General features: G+C 28.8%; 1 protein-coding gene across 3 annotated transcripts in view; it reads left to right on the top strand.

Moving 5' to 3' along the window:
* LOC132924246 (zinc finger protein 521) overlaps window positions 1-18945 on the top strand; it is a 116426-nt gene that overhangs the window by 27315 nt on the left and 70166 nt on the right. For all 3 annotated transcript variants that reach the window (XM_060988449.1, XM_060988441.1, XM_060988456.1), the window contains exon 3: window positions 899-1048. In XM_060988449.1, the coding sequence (XP_060844432.1) occupies window positions 899-1048 (150 nt within the window). The remainder of the gene's footprint in view (window positions 1-898; window positions 1049-18945) is intronic.

Below are 18945 nucleotides of genomic sequence, written 5' to 3'. Positions count from 1 at the left end.
AAATGTCTTATTTAATCCGGATATTACCGGCCTCCGTTTATTATAATATACCCCCCCCCCGTATACGGCAATGAAAAAATTATTCAGTGAGTTTTAACAAAACAGTTATGTTAATTATTATCCGGTAAACTTAATCGTCAGTCATGATTTTATTGTTTAAACAATAAATTAGTATAACATACAAAATCAAATATTTATAGCAACAGAATTAATTTTGTCAATGATGGTTATTTTTGTGTATCCAGATTCATAATTTTTAAAACAATACATTTAGCTGTCACAAAATAGAAAGTGAATACAGTAACCGTATTGTCATAGACAAATTTTTAAGTAGGCAATACTGAGCTTTCTCGTAAACTATAGCAAGTCTGGTTAAAAGTATTAAGTAGATATAATAGTATGACGTAATAATTTTATGTTATAACTATAGTTATAACATAATATTTTATTTATTTATTTAAGTCAACGTGGTTTTTGGATAAGCTGTGCTTAGCACCCAAATATGCATTACTTTTGCTTATAGATTTATATTTTAAATGTTACTAATTTTTATTTTTTTTCTTAACTCATAATTTACAAATAAAAATAATACATAATAGTGTTATTTTAGGTACTTTTTAAATGTAAAAAAAATATTTTTTTGTTTTGTTAGCGACACTACAACGAAAATTGTTAGGTAATGAAGTCTATAACATGTAGAATTAAAATAAAACAACCACAATATGCAGTGGATATATTTTCCCACAAATTTAAAATGTACCTAATAATATTGTGATTGGTATTATTTTAATGAAACTGTTTAGGTGATTTTATTTTTGGTTGTGTTGGGTTACAATATTTAAATTGTATAAACTTCGCATACAATATTTTTTTTAAATTTATTAATTTTCGTCCGTAGGGTCTGGAAGTACGAAAAGCGATGAAGACGAGGGAGACGAAGACGATGAGGAAGAGTGCACCGTTGATGACGATGATGATGATGAAGACGACGACGACGACTTGCAGTCGGTCAGCTCCACCGAGGGATCAAACCACAGTCTGCTTTCCGGTAAATATAATATATTACACTACAATAATATGACTTTAAGTACAAGTTTTCCGATGTATATAATATGCTACATCTTATCGATACTATAAATACTAAATAATATCTTTTTCCTTCGCTCCTAAAATGATATTTTAAATTGACACTTGAAAATTTGTATTACTTACATTTACTACAAATTATATATGAAGAATGAAAAAATTTAAATTAGTGCAAATCTTACGGTTAGTTGGGTAAGGCAGAATATGTCCGAATACTGATTTTTTATGACATTACATTATAATAATATATTGTTTACGTGTATCTTAGTGTACGCATTGGCACGTGCGACGTTTACAATACCTCGTGTTTCCCGTGTTTGTTTTACGCGCGGGAAATTTATAAAATCCGATTAGTATAATATAATCATTGTTCATTATCATAATTATTTTAGTAGGTTGGTACCTATAATATGTTGTGTAACAATATTATTCCGAATGGAAAGTCGCGTGACACTGCCTCGGAGCATTTCACCGTAATGCATTTAATACTATTGACGAAAGCAAGTCTTCGCGGCGACGACTGTCCCCCCTCACTGTCCCCGTTACACACTCAACCCTTACACGGTCCCCTCTCGCGTACCACCCACCGACGAGCCGTGTCGTCGTCGGAAGCGGAACGGTCGCATCGTCGTCAATGGGACGCCGAGCATTGTTAGTCCGGCGGTGGTGTGTGTACCGGAAATAATTACAGCAGCCATGGTCCGCATGAAAACCGACTTTAATCACCTTTTCTAGTCTCTATACGTACACGCCGAGCAAATCAAATATTGTTACAAGAGTGAAGAGTAAATAAAATTAATAATAATGTGATGATTGTGTGGTTGGAGTCCGCTCCGTCGGTCGGTCGCCGCAATGCGTAGCGGACAGAACCGTACGCACACAGTAAGAATACTTTATTGATAATATATCCGAGTCAAAGGTACTCCTGTTTTGTCATGAGATCTACCGAAATAAGGATTTACTTATTAAAGACATTGCCATATGGTATAATTTTCAATTCAAAATTAAGATCCAATTGAGAACAACGATGTGTATGTGGTGGTCAAATAGAAAGCACAGCATGAGACCAAATACGTATTTACGGTGTATTTTTGTTAACAATACGGTATTAAAAGGACTGCGCGATATCTATAAGCAGAGTGGCGGAGATCACTTTATTTTCTACTGGACAATGTAATAAAATGAAATTTGACTAATTCTTGAATGGTATACGAAATTCCAACGATTTTAGTGCAATATTTTTGGTATCACGATGATATTCTATCGCAGAACATTCGATACACTGCAGCTGGAACAGTTTTTAAGGTTGTGCTCGTAGAAATATTATTATTTTTTGGAATTCGCGACCGCCAGACCCTGCTAAAGTTTGCCAAGAGCCAATGTTGTAACAGAAAGAGATGATCAATACCTGTGTATGCTATTTTTTACTTAAAATAACGTCATCTTAATCGTTGAACTCTTTTCTCTCTCTCGCTATTCATGGCCTATAGACAACCTTAAGTTTTATACTGTCTTTGTCTAACAATGTTTGATTCCCAACCTCTCACTCACTCCGCATGTCTCTATTATCAGTTCATCACTTTATATAGGTCTATGTTATATTATGGTATTAACCTAACTATTATCATATTGCATCGTTGTAGGTAGATCACATGGTATGTATATATATATATATATATAAACGACATCAGTGCAGACCTCAGCATAATATTATATATAAACGAGTGTGTCGTACCTGATTATAATATTATACGTATAAAGACGTATAGTGCGGCGCACAGCCGGCTGTAAGCGTGTCGTTATCGTGTTTTATGTACTTTTTCTCGAGCCTCGGCGAGAGACGAACGTCGTGAATGGGTTATGCGAGAGTTTTGCGGGAATATAATTGTACCCTTGCTAAAAGTTGCTGGCGCCGTCGTCTGCGCACCGCTCACCATACTAGCTGCGGCGGAAGCATGCATAAGAGCGGCGTGGTCCTCCCGCGGGAACCGTATAATAAACCCGCGGCGGAGATCGCGTGCGGGTGGTATGTGTTGTGTATATATATATATATTATTATATTATATTATATACGTTCGTTTTGTTTGATTGTTATTGCCTCGGTGGCAGTCGGCGGTTGTGCAAATGTGGATGGGAAAAAATGAGAAGTATTTTCTTTCTCTCACTCTGTCTTTCTCTCTCTCTCCCTCTCTCTCTCTTTTTCTCTGTTCGCCGTAGAGAAGAAAAAAAATGAAATAAAATAAAAACACCGTCTGTCTATATAATATAATATATAAATATAATAATATATTATATGTTCTCGTCGCTGATGCTGCCGCTGCAGCAGGCACTCGGACCTCGGCCGCCGTCGTCGGAAAATCGATATATGCGGTTTTTGCTGGGCCACCGCCGCCCGCAGGACGTACAAAATTAACGCGCGCCGCGTGTCAATTAGCGACGGCGATGGCGGCAGCAGCGGAGGACGACTGTCCCGACAATATCATAGCCGCGTAGGTACCTGCAAGTCTGTCTCTCCGTCACCGTTCTTCGTGCACGTACATTACACAGAAATGCACTACGCCCCGTAATGATATTTCTAGTACAAAAGTGCAATTCAATTATCTGAAAGTATATATATATATATATATGTGTATACATAAATATATATATATATATATTATATGCGCATTAAGGGTATATACAGGGTAATTTATCAAGTACGACCATCGCTTTTTTATCATTTAACACTACAATTATTGAAATTCCAATTTTTTAATTTTTGATCATACTATTTATATCACAGTAAGATCATAGCTTAAAATATTTATGTTACTATGAATAAGTGTCCTGTATCGATAATAATTTATTTTTTTTAAAGAGGAATACAACTAATAATAATAATAAGGACAATAATCGTTAGTAACGTCCTTACATAAATTCCAAAAATCAGAATTTGAATAAATAATTTAAAATACATAGTTAAAAGAAAAAAAAGAAGTGAAAATTATTGGTGAATCACTCTGTATAAAACATTTGTGCAAATTATTTGGAGTATGTTTGCATATATATCCGGATTCATACATATATAATATTATATGTACGAATAAGTCCCGCGCTGACATAATATATACAAATTTATATAATAATAATACGCGTCCCCACAAATATTCACCAGCTTCTCTGTTATACCATGTGCAATGTGCACATATGAATATCTATATGTGTGTATGTATATATTTATGTATATATGTATTATGTATGTATGCGTATACATATTATACAGGGTAATTCTCCATTTTTCTCTTTAATAATTTTAATTTATTTACGTTTTTAAGATTATTTTTATTCCTTAAAAAGTGTTTTGTAGCGATACAAACATTTTTTTTTAAATTTCCCTTTGTTACTAAACATTATTTAAGCAATAATTTTTTTAAAAATGTTGATCTATCTAATTCAAAGTTTGAACCAGTAATTGGTTATTAAAATGTTTATACATAGGACAATAATTCTAAAAATGGTTTAAAAAAAATCTAAAATACATAATATTATATTGGGTCTAGTATTTATTATAATCGGGGAATTTTTACAAATTATAAAATTATAAATGCTGTTAAATTAAAAATAATTACTACATTTTTTAAAACAACATAGCCTCCATATCTTTCAAACTCATTATCATGAACTTATTACAACACAAAGAACTCGTAAAATATAACTTGAAAACTACTCGTTTGAATTTTGATTTTCAGAAAATGTATCCTTTAAATAATTTATAGTAAAATGAGGTTGTTTTCATTTGAAAAACATAAGTTTGTTCATCCACAAGACAAAAATAACAAGAATTTGAAAATATTATGTTCATAAAGTATACTTAAAAATTCTAAAAATCAGATTTTGAATAACTGCATTGTTAAAGGAAAAAGGGGTGAGAATATTTGATGAATCACCCTGTATATAAATAAGCCAAATATAAAATATGTATGTATTATATTATACTCTTCTCTGGTCTCTTTGTGCAGCGAGTGTATGACATTTAATAATAGGTAGTTAGATATAGGTCCTATACTCCTATGAACGCGTATGTAAAACAGTAGGTACCTAATATTCGTGTGATCCAAATCTAATGTCGTTATCGCGCTTGTAAGCAAAAATAGTGAGTAGTTATCGTTGGTTAAACAACATCATATAAGTATACTTGTCCAGGCGCGGATCCGAGGGGAGGGAGCAAAGAGCCATGCCCCTCCCCGTAGACTCTACAACACAGGTAAATTTTAGGATGTCTGTTTTTGGCAATCGATAAAATACGATACGCACATGATATTGCCCCTCCTTCCCTCCGTAAATATTTTCTGGATCCGCGCTGTACGCGTCAAATAATTGCATTGGTTCAATACAGTAGATGGGTGTATGTTTTATTCATAATTCAGCAATAAAACATTGTACGAAATTTATTAAAATGATGTTATATTTTTGGAAAAATTAACGTTTTGTGACAAAATAATGTAATGGCTCAATTGTCTTTGAAAAATTTTTAAAATTATTTGTATTATACCAGGCACTATATTGCATAAACAAGGCGTTAAATGTGCAAATGATAACTAAAAAAAAAAATAAGTTATTTATAGGTTATAGAACCTTGGGTACATATTGATGGTTATATTTATAGGGGGAACTGTGGGAGGCCAAGCATATATTTAACATATTTAAAAATATTGGTTTGCTCACTTATAATTAGGAACCTATATTAAGTCAAATTGAACAGAGAAGTCTATAAAACACAATACAAATTTAAATAAATTTGAAAGGTTCTAAACAAAGTTGATGAATTAATTATATTTGATTGGCATGGTATGGTTGTTTTTATACGTACAGTAGTACAACATAAGTCTTTACGAATAGTATTGATTTTTTTTTTTATAAATCACCATTTAGTTATTGTTGAAATGCATATATAAATTTAAATATTAATATAATTTTTAATCTTTATATTTTTAAATGTTGGTATTAATTAAGTAACATAAATAATGATACAATTGAATGATTCATTCTTACCTAATATACATTTAATATAATAATATAATAAAATACCTGTTACCTATCAACTACATTCATGCATTATGCTATATTTACATTTTTTTTACAGTTATATGACTTATATGTACTATATTAGTATATTTTATGTTTTTATTGTCAATTATATCAATTTAAAAATTAATAAACTTATAATTAATAACTAATTAACGATTAGTGGAGAAATTTGGTCACAAACATCTGATCATTTTAAAACACAAACCGAAAGTTATTCATACACTGCTTATAAAATAGGTAAGTAAAAGATTATAATAATGTAAATTACATTTACAATTTTCATAACACTATTTGTGTTCTATATTGTATTCAGTGGCACATTTTTTTTTTTTTGTTTTGTGGTGATGGTGGTGGTGGTGGTGGTGAGTGGATCTTTATTTTTTAGATAATATTAGCTTCTTAAATAGTGTATAACTATAAGATTACATTTCATTAATTAGTGATCAAAGATCAGCGTAATAACTTGCTGAGCTATTAGTTTTATGATTTAGCATAACAGCAAGTTTTGTTTCGAATTCAGAAAAAATGATTATATATTAATCAAATTTATTGATTAAACATTAAGTTAACCATTCAAAATACAACATTTTATTTTGCATATCTTAAACGTAACTAAATACTTATTTATCTTATATTTTGAGCTGAGCGATTTATATATTTGTTGATAACATTTGGATCACTATAATTGCTTAGATTTACCACTTTTAGGTGGTTTGTATAAGAAAATTAGATCTAATTGGTATTATCAGGGGAAAAAGTAAAATTTCGGTACTTTTCAAAATAACTTGGAAAAACCTACAGTTTTCTAGAAAATGTATTTTAATTTTTTGTTGAAACTTAAAAATTTATAACTGTAGAGACTTAAATTTTACACTAAACAATCATATTAACATATTAAAAACATTAAATATTTTTTAAAAATATTTTTATTATTAAGAATATAGGTTTTTTAAATTTTAAATCTATTGAAGTTTTTATCCCATTTATGTATTTTACATTTTTTGTTAATATAAGGTTTCTCATAAATTTTCATTTATCATTTAAAAAAATTAGTTTAAATTACTAATATTTGTAAATTATTTTGTAATACAAGAATCATACGTTTTTTAATAAACATACCTTTGAAAATATAATACAAGATTCCAGATACGTTTTCCTTAAAAGAATAATAGAAAGTAGTTGAATGCTAATTTACAAATTTTTTTTTAAAAGCGTTTTAAATTTAAATTTTAAGAAAATACCATTCACGAGTAAAGTAACGTTTATATTACCTAATTTTGTTTTTTTATGTAAAAAAATATTAAAGTATTATTTGTAAATGTTGAAACTTGAAACATTTTACTGTTATCTTAATTGTGATTTCTATACTCAATTTACAATGTTTAAATATTTATACTAGATTTAAGCGATTTTGATTTATTTATTTTAAAATATTGATAAATATTTCTAGCATCAGTTAAAAACTTTAAAAATTTAATGCAATATTTCACTTGAGTCATTTTATCAATTTTAAAATATGTAAATTACTTTTTCATAGCTTTTTATAAGCATTTGATGTTTTAAATTTTGAACAAAATTCGTCAAATTTTCAAATAACTTTGTTGTTAAAAGTTTATAAGACATTTAATTTTTATAGTTTAATCTTGTTAATTTCAAATTACCTTAGCGTTTTATCGTTTTTATAATATATTTTATTGGCAATAATATTGCGTTTGTGTATGAAAATTAATAAATAGTTTATAAATTATATTTTTGTACATTCAGTAACAATGTTATTAATATTTTATCTGCAGCTGTAATAGAGATATTACTAATTTCCTATTAAAATTATTTCAAAGTGTCATTTGTTTCCTTTAGTATTTAATAGTATATATTTTCACCTATGTACTTCTGTAAACCTGATTAGGTTAATGTATTTAAATTTTTTCTGTTGTATAAACTTCACACTGGTTGTGTTTAGATGAAATTTGCAATGGAAATTATAATTAATTCACTTAAAATAAAATATTTAAAGTACAGGGTGCGACGTAATGAACTCCCATTATTACTTCTCATTATTATTATATTTATTATAGGCAAAAAATATATTTTTTAAAATAACATGACACAGAGTAAATGATTCTCAAAAAAACTTCAATTTTTTAATCTCCCATTACATATTTACAATTTTTGTTATAATAATTAACTATTATATTATGATGTATATCTGCAATTTATGCATATTGTTAAATTATATGTATAGTCATTTATATTAAATGTTGTATGTAGAAAAATATTTCAAAGTGTCTACATATGTTTTTAACTTAAATATTCATTATAAATTCAAAACATATTTATAAATATTTCTCAAAGGTTTTGATGTATATTTTATATTTACTTGATTATATACCAAACATTTAGGAGTACTTAACAGTATTAAACTACTATTTGAGTAACGTAAAATTAAATAATATTATTTTAAAAATTTGACTTAATTGATATGCAACTTATAAAATTGTAGTAACATAATAAGAAGAAATAGAAGGGGAAATATTATTACTCAATAAATTAATAAACTTGCCAGTATAGAGAGTTTGAGTACAGACTATTTATTAAAATATGTAATATGTGTTATGTTATTAACATTTCAAGTGTTTATTTAAGTACATGTACAATGTACATTGCTACAAACTATGTAATTAAAAAAATATCCAATCAAACAGTTCATGAATATTTTAAGTCTATAAATAATTTTTAATTAAGTAGAAAAAATTATTAACTATCATGGATTTGGTTAAAAACTAATATGTCGTTCATCGTAGTATTTATCTAATTTTCCTCTATACTTAGAAAAATTGAATATAAAATAATTTTAATTCAAAATAACTTAAAAATTAGAGTATATAATTTTATTTTAACAAGTAAAACAATTATATAGCATCATACATTTATAGAATCTTTAAATATTCTATTATTTACTCATTTTTATATATTATCAATTATTATGTAAATAAAATACAATATTATTACTAAAATATATATTATACTTTAAATAATGAACAGTTATTATAATATTTAATACTTCATGTGTTTTGTATAATGATGACCGTTAAATAATTAAATCAGTTTCATATATTTTTACAAACACAATTAGAATTAACTTTTAAAATAATGAACGAAAATAAATAAAAATAAATACGTAAGAAAAATATTTAAAAATTTGAAATACATATTTTTTATCCTCTAATTTCTTGTATTATTATTTTGTGTAATTTTCTAACTAATGTTTATATTTCTGGTTTTGAAGGTCAATTATCCGAAAATTTCATTGACAAACGTTAGGTTACATTACAGTATAGGTATTATTAAATAATACGTACGTCGTACACTAGTCACTAACTATGTTCTAATTAAATAAGAACACAGTTAATTTATTAATAAATACCGATTATGTATATGTCATGGCTTTTAAACAAATCTAAAAATGTTCACTCATACTATTTAGTGGTTGAATGTACTGTAAACTTATAAACATTTGAATGCGTTGTATTTATTCTGTAATTTATTTTTATTTTTCTGTTAATGAATAATAATATTATGTTGAAGTGTACTACACATTGTTATTACTTATAATAAAAAATATTTTTTCTTGGGAACATCAAGAATTATTATTTATTAGTCGATTTCGAACAATGCCATTGGTTTTATAAGTATAATATGAACAGTTATCGTATATAATCGATTTACAGGTGGGTATGGCACGTGCTTGTGGTAATGCAGGTGCTCTCCGCGCCCGCTCTTCCTCTCAATCACTCGCTCATGACTCCCTCCATCTCATTTACTCTGACTTACTGGTTGTCCGCGGTCGTTTAGTAACAGACCAGGTGACACCTGCTGCGAACCTCGTGACCATGGACTATGGAAACCATATAATAATATATTCGGTTTGACCTTTGTTTCAACGACCAGTTACTGTTGAAATGTCAGAATATTCAACACCTTACACAGTATGAGCGATTGGGTTATCAACATATAACTTAAACAAAATAAAACAATGTGTCCAACTGTTGCAGTCGCACTATGTACGATATTATAATATAATATTTGAATTCTATGGAAATAAAAAATAATAATAATAATATGTTGATAATAACATGCTGAACGTTTTATATTTGTTACGGTATAAATAATATAAGCATTGATGATTATCACGCATGATTTAATTCTTCTATAGTTTAGTCCATAAATCAAAACAGGGTATCAAGATTTCCCAAGTTTTGAATTCGTTTAAAACATATTATTGTAAGCGTCAGGGCTGTATTATTATTAATTTCTGTGTAATTCAATAAAAATAGTTAAAACAATATTACTGTTAAGTCAAAAGCACTTGTTTGCATTTATTCGTTAATACATAATTTTTTTTAAATTATTGTTTGATAATTGTTTATAAATATTTCAAACTTAATTTCAAAATTTTTTTGAATATTAATATTATATTATTATTGAACATTTTGAGAAATGACCTATTGATCAAAAAATTAATTAAATTAAAACGAGACACGATCGTGATGTTTTTAATTTATCTTAAAACTAAAGAATGAAAATTTCGTTCTAAATGACAAAAAAAAACCATTAATTTTTTAACTATTAACTATTTTAGAATGATTAATATGGCTATAATAATACTAAATTCTTGTGATTATAATGCAATAAAAAAAATTGCACGGTCGATTTTCGATTTATTAGTAGGGATGTAATTCTTATATACTTCACTAATCCTATAGTACAAGTAGAAACAAATTGTCTCGCATGAATCTTATTTACCCGCAGGTGGGTAAGCCCTATAGGAACAGTAAATTATGTTTAATATATAGTTATGTGACGTGTACATTAATGAATAATAATTTATATTTATACTGTAGGCCAATACCGTGAATTAAGTTATATATGTGTATGTGTTGTACGTCTTAAATTTTAGCCAATACAAATAACAGAAATTTATTTTATTTACATCTAAATAGTCTGACATATTTTAGTTTTTAAATAAATTCAACAATTTTTACTTACTTAATTTGAAGATATACTACATTGAGTTTTAGAAGTTTTGTTTAATTATCTAACACTTATTTTTTATCAGTTAAATAAAAGTTATTTTCGTTGAAATTTTTAAATACCCCGCCTGTAAGCAAGTGGATTATAAGTTTATAACTTAAAATACGTATATATTATGATTAAAGCCGTTTCTTTCGAAAACGTTTTGAATATTAGAATAACTTGTTGTTATTCACTTGACGGAATGAATGTCAAAATGAGCATCTGCAAGGTCTCTCTCTTAATCCTCCACCCTCACATATCGTTTTTGAGAGAGTTTCGATTACTCGGACTGTAATATTATAGTGTCGGGTGCGTAATCCATAACTGCAATTATTCGCTGTCTCGGTTGAAGCTTAATCGTAAAACTTGGTCATAATTATATACATTCGTGCAGGACTGCATCACACACACACACACAAATGGTTGAAGTAATAATATTGTAATTACTCAACGAGAGATATTCGAGGGAAAGATTAAAAGAAAAAAAACCAAGAAGGAGAAGTATTTAAAAAAAAAAATAATAATAATAAAACAGAAGCGATGTCAGACTCCCACAAGCTGTCATTAATTATGTCGTCGTCGCACAGCGGGAGGGTGACGGGCCCCAAATGCCATCCACACTCTGCCGCCGCTGCCGCTGTTGCTACCACAATAGTTTTGTCATTTATTGTGTGAGTAATGGGCGGTGGAATTATGGGAACCGAGAAACCCAGGTGCTGGGACCCCCACGCCGAGATAATACGGCGGCGGTGATATAATAATAATAATAATAATAAGACAAAATCCATTTTTGCCGCAATTCGGACAAGGGTTATATATATACGCCACATTACCGGATTGTACACACACACACACACGCAATAGACACGTCACGCGCAAAGGGGACCCAAATTTCGGATTACTCGCGTGTATTACGGGCGAACGAATATATATATATCTGTGCGCGCGGTATTGTGTTATGAATAGATGAGATGTACGAAAACGATACGGAATCGTTGTTTGCTCTTAAAACAATAGAAACGCACTGTATAATATTATACGCTGTTGTCGGGTATTTTTTTTTTCTCAGCCTAATTATTATTATTTTTCCGACCAGAGAGAGAGAAAAAAAATTCTTCTCCAGTTTTTATTACCGCCTTTTGTGCATAAAGGATGCTTAACGATCAGGTGGATATACACCACAGTCACCGCCATGATCTCTCGTCATCTCTTTACACAATATACCTATATTGAACACCATCTCATTAAAGTCGGTATCACAACTTTTGTACTACTATGTATAATAATACGTATTACGTACTCGCAGAAAATAATATATTTTTACACCGAGTCCATCAAAAAGTTTATATTCATTGACAAATTACATTTCCATCCAAATTTTATCAAACATTGTTTATATAAGTTTATAACATATACGACTACAGCTATGTACAATAAACCAAGTATATGATATTATACACGCCATAAAAGACTTATTCAGAAATAAATAATTAAAAACTCATATACGTAGTACTCGTGCTTTACATACTCTTTAATTTAAATTTTGGTTTTAGTATTTCGAAATGTATTTATAACTGTACAGCTGAATAATACATGGTTTAAAACTGAATACTTAAGATAATTTAACATTGTATAGCTACTTCTTCTGTACATAATTAAAGTAACAAGTGATGTTTGCATTGAATATCATATTTTCGTGCAGAGAGATAAAACTAATATAGTTACGTTATGATAACTAACAGCTAACAAAATAATAATAATGAAAATGGAAATGATTTAAGATGTTTAAATACCATATTCACACGTATACAAAAATTATTTGATACTTTTATGAATGTATGAATATAGAATTTATTTAAATATTTCCAATGTAAGTGTGATGGATATCTACATTTTATTTTATTTTTAAATTGTACATAAAGTACATGCTCTATTGCTTTATTATATTTTAACATAAACTTATTACAAAATACAGAAAAATTCTATTTTTGAATACTTCAATATTTCGGATGGCACCGGTTGTTGCAATATCAAAATTTCAATGAAAACAAAGCATTTTAACAATTATAATTTACCAAAAACAATCTATTTAAAATATTATATTTTTATTGAACGATTATGTTTTTCAGACTAAAGATTAAGGTATATAATAAATACCTACGTTGTATCCATTAATTAGGTACATCTGAAATTGTTTTGAACACAAAAGCCATTATTATACCAAAGTGTATAAAAGGCGATGGGGTACATGTTTATTTAATGTTAAAGTTTTCGTTTTAAAAATAAAGATACAACTGATACAAGGTTATAGTTAAAACGAAATTTTTACTTCAATGGCATGAATATACACTTTGCTATACACTTGGTTTTATTTCCTTTCATCTTGTTGTAGATTGGTTTCTACATAATAGTAAGAAAAAAGTTTTTACGTTAAAAACTTTCATCTTTAAACTATTTGGTTCAAATGAAAATTAAACACAATGGGTAGAGAGAAATTTTCAAATTCTGTACTAAAATAAACGATTTGTGAGACGAAAATAAGTATATCTATTATTTCTGTTGACGTTTAATATTATAAGTACTTTTTTTCTCATATAAATTCATTGAAAAAATCAAATTGTACTCTGAATGGAAAATGTTATTATCCAATCGAATTTTGTTATTCGTGAAGGAAAACAAAAAATATTTTGAAATAATATTAGATTTGAATAATTATATTAAAGAAGTATATTTTCTTTAGTCATATATAATATATATTATATACGATATTCCCCTAATTATATTATACAAGACAAATTTGACGTTCCATAGCTAAAAATTATATTTGTCGTCGTTTTAACTGTACTTATGGCTTTAAACATAATATAATATAGGCAAATAACATTTTATGACAATTGTACCAATACAATAAGTATTATTATAATATCGATTAATACGTGCAACACAACATCTAAAACTTATTTCAAACTTTCATAATTTTTTGTTTTTTGTTTTTGCCAAATCTATAGAAATATGATTATTTTTTGAGAGTTTCTTAAATGTAATTTAATTTTTCGATATTTATAATTTAAAAGAGAACATCTTCCCAATACGCACATCGTCACGGTATGTGTACTTGAACATTACATACACATTAGTACGCTTACTAACCCAGCAAACGACCTGACACACGGTAATAAATAACCGTTTAGTTTGTGGCTTTCAAAAATAGTAACACATACGACAACAACAACAGTTTAATATCTCTTTTTTTACGCATATGCGTGCGGTTTCGACGGGCAATTATTTTTTATTACGCTCGTCTTTTCCTATCGTAACAATCATAATATAATATCGTTTCTTTCGATTTTTGCGGCCAAAACGTCGCACGACGCTGCCCACACCACACCACCGTAATATTACAAAAATCACATCGATCGTCGTATAGCATTTCCTATGCCCGCATGCAATGTGCGTACGTCTTTCCTACAATAACATATCCAACTATAATGTCCACTGCGATTTTACGACGACCGCTGTAGCTAGGTCGGCGACAGGGCCGCGCACGACGGCAGTATAACAATGGCGATAACACCGTAAAATGTGCCGAATAGGAGTATATAGTCGCAGTGTCGCTGGCTAATTGATTTTCTCGACGCGCGCGACGAATGCAGCGGAGGCAGCGGAGTCGGGGGGGTGTCGGACCGGCGGCCGAGGACCCTTATTCGCACGCCCCAGGTGTCTGGCGAGGTGTTACACGTGCGTACAGTGTACTGCGATGTTGTGTGTGTGTGTGTGTGTGTGTAACTGTTTGTGTTTTGTATTTCCTACTGGGTGACTTTACCTGTACCTTCGGTGCACATAATTGTATATATATATATCGTTCCGGCATTATTGCTGAAATTGATTCTGTTCGCTCCCGCGCCGCTCGTACGACAACCATCACCTCTACAAGGTCCCAGTGGAGACGATTTTCGTCGCGTGTACGCTGTTATTATATTACCGAAAACAGGTCGAATTTCCACTAGTTTTCATGAAAACGACCAACATACATTATGCGTTCACGACGATGCACCGAAAACACGTTAGAGGCGTTTAAAAAAAAAAACCGATTTTTTCAATCACTCGGAAACAATAATTTCGTTGGTAATATTGATTACTAATCAAGTGTCAAGCTGCGTGCAAAACAAAAATTGCTGTGAACATTTAAAAATCACTATCTTCGTGTTTATTATCGTCTCCTTATGCTTTTGTTAAGATTTCATTTAGTTATTATTTTTTATTTGTATTCGTACAAAAGAAGAGTCCAACGAAAGTCCAATTACTTTAGGTTGTATTCAAAATGCATTAAATGTGTAAGGGCCCTGATAATATCAGAATGCCAAACTCGATTTTTCATAAAACGTATAAATACCAAATCTTCTGACTATTTCAATGCTTTATTATCTTTGAGCAACAAAGTCAACAAATTTACTATGTCCTGATTAACGTTCAACGGATCCGTGGTTTTGGTTATGAAATGGCTTTCCATTTTATAAATTAAGTTCAAGTTAATTTGCCCTTTGAGTTCTCACTGGTTTATTTACGATGTTCGGCACAATAATTGCGGATAAAAATCATTCTTTTCATTTTAAACTATCACTATTAATATTTGATACACTCAAATTATCTTTATAAATAAATTAAAAATATTATACTCACACTATAAAAAAAACTAGTATTTATCGTGGAATTGTGTGTGAAAACTAGTTTAAGTGAAAATTTAATAAAAACTAAGTGTAAATAAACATTTTTATATTAATAATTGGTAGAAACTAAGTGTTACCTAGAAATACGCGTTCTTACGAACACCTTTTAGTAGTTTTTACTAGTAAATCTTGGTTTTAACTTATTTCTGATATTTACTGCAACATATATACTTACATAGATACCAATGGCAAATACTATTCGTTTAAATGTGGTGCCGTTTCGGTGCCAAAATTTTCACCCGCTCAAATGTGCGGTCGTAACGCGTTGACAGTTGACCTATTTTGTACTGTAAATTTCCCAATGAATAATTAGTATAAGTACTCGTTAAATGGAAGTGATAATTTAACTAATTATCATGTTATATATTTTGCAAAATTTTATTTGAAATGCATAGTCAATAATGTAGGTGGTTTTATGCATAAAATAATGAATAATACTGCCAAATATTACAACATTATTATTTGACGAAAAATCAAAAAAAATAAATATCATGTGTATAATATAATTTCTATCAATAGTATAATTTTAAATTAAAATGTCTATTAATATTTTTATTTAGTTATTTATATTTTGCAGTTTTACTGTAGTCAATAATATAGTTTGATCACATCACGTTAATTAAACATTTTTACGAAACATACATTTATATTTTTTATAAATTTTTTATTAGAAAAATATCCGTAAAAACATTTGTTTATCTTTTTGGTAAATAACTATAATTTAAAAAAAATTATTAATTATAATGATATTTTCACTACTATGTGTGTACTAATATTGTAATAAATTAGGAACATATAATAAACTTATGATAGTTTTAAATTAAATAGTATGTACAATTACTGAATATGTTAAATAAATACTGATTAAATAAAATAATCAATATAAAAAACGTGTAATGAGGTTAAAATAACTTTGGAAAATATCCTTATTTTTGTAATAGTTTAAATGTACAGAGTTTATCTCATCAGTTCAACGTTAAGGATGTTACTTCTTATAATTTATTGACTAAAATACTGAAGAAAAAAATCGGTAATGTAGTTATTGACGATTCAAACTTATTTCCGGTATTCCCTCGAGACAAAAAGTATTGCAGGGACAGTAAAAGTATACTCTTTGGGGTCACACCCAACTTCTATAAAATTCTTTCGAGTTTACCGCGATACTTTCCTCAATAAATACACTATGCAACAACCATTGATAAGTAATTTAAAAAGAAAGAAAGTTAGTTTATAATGATAGCAAAATATCAAAGGTCCAATAATGATTCTAAAGAATATAATATATTCTGTCGGTAACACTTAATAAAGTATTATTACATTGAGTTTTCGAAAAGTTTTTATTTAATTGTTTCGTTTTAAACTTAGTGAAGATCTTTTGTCAAACAAAAATATAAAATTTAAATTTTATAATTTTTTTATCATTAGATAAATTATAAATAAATTACACATTTATTTATACGAGTATAACTTGCGAATAATTTTAAACATACGAAAGGATAATAATTATTGACTATTGATTTTAATGTTTTAAAAATATACGTAAGTATATTATGCATTTTTATATAATATATAAAATTTTCAATTTATATACTTACAATAAATATAATTACTTGAATGCTTCTTATTCGTAAAGAATCGGATTTTTACTGACAAGTTATTATATAGTGTATTGTTTTTAATATAAAAATCGCTGCGTTAAAAATAACTTATTGTAATGAATAAATTATAATTAACAATATTTTTTCTTGGATATTTAGCTAAAATATGTATATGTTTTATTGGTTTATAAGTAAATGACTTTTCATCACAGTTTGTATTAAAATATATTTTTTTTTTAACTATTAAAGCCACTGTCACTTTTACTGAGTAATCATAATGAAATTATAGGAAATTTTCCAAAAAATATTTTAAATGTACTTCACCAATGAAAGGAATTATTTAACCTTTCAGAAACTAATTTTTTTTCAGTTCTTCAAACAAAAATTCGCAATAATATCCAATTTTATTAGTTTGAATTTTTTTTTCACCTTCAACATATTAGTAAATATTATAAGATGACAATCACTAGCAATTCCAATGAAAATGTAAATAAATAAATGATATCTGGTTATAACTTTCGACGCGATAAATAACTGTTAGTAAATAATAATAATATATTATTTAATCTTCAATAATCTGATCAGGACAACATTATTGTTTTATTCTTTTATGATACGAATATTGATTTAGTTCCACGATAACGTATACATTTAAATCTTATATCATTTATATTTATTTCAGAAATGCTCGTCGGTGAATGTTGATACCGCGTAAGTGGAGTTGAAGTTTTCCGCAAAAGCCTATTACAAATTATTCCAAAACATTTTATTTTACACGAACCTCCGACACATACAAACCTCAATTAATAATAAATTATGCATTGTGACCCGCGACGTAATATCATTAATACCCGACGATAGATTTCTGCTCGCTCGGCGCGTTCTCTGCAAGAGTTATTAAACAGACATATTATATTTTAAGGTAGACGTTTTCCAAACTTTGACTATTAAATGTTTTTAACTTTTGTTAAACATAAGTAAATTATACAGTTTCGCGTATCGTCGTTAGGGCAATACCACTGCTGCGGGAGGCTCTATATATAAAAGTATAACAATATGTTAACCGTACGGGTTTGCGTCGCGATAAGCGCTCGTTGAGTTTTCAGTCTTCGGATATTTCATCGAGAAAAATGAAATAGTCGCGGCGGAGGATCATAACAATATAAACGTTCGTCGAACGACTATACGCGAAGCTAAACGTTAGCTATTCGTTTTCGGAATCTGGTGTTGTACCGATATCGTCCGCGCGGTCTGTTCGTTTACGGTAATGCGTTCGGAATGTACGATAAATCGCCGTCGTTCGGCGTATCGGTATCAGGACTGCGGTCAGTGGGTTATTTTCACGACCACGCCGGACGAAAGTATGTACGCCGTTTTGTAATACGACGGAAATA

The sequence above is a fragment of the Rhopalosiphum padi genome, chromosome 1, assembly GCF_020882245.1.
Source record: "Rhopalosiphum padi isolate XX-2018 chromosome 1, ASM2088224v1, whole genome shotgun sequence".
NCBI lineage: Eukaryota > Metazoa > Arthropoda > Insecta > Hemiptera > Aphididae > Rhopalosiphum > Rhopalosiphum padi.
This window is presented reverse-complemented; position numbering and strand designations above follow the sequence as displayed.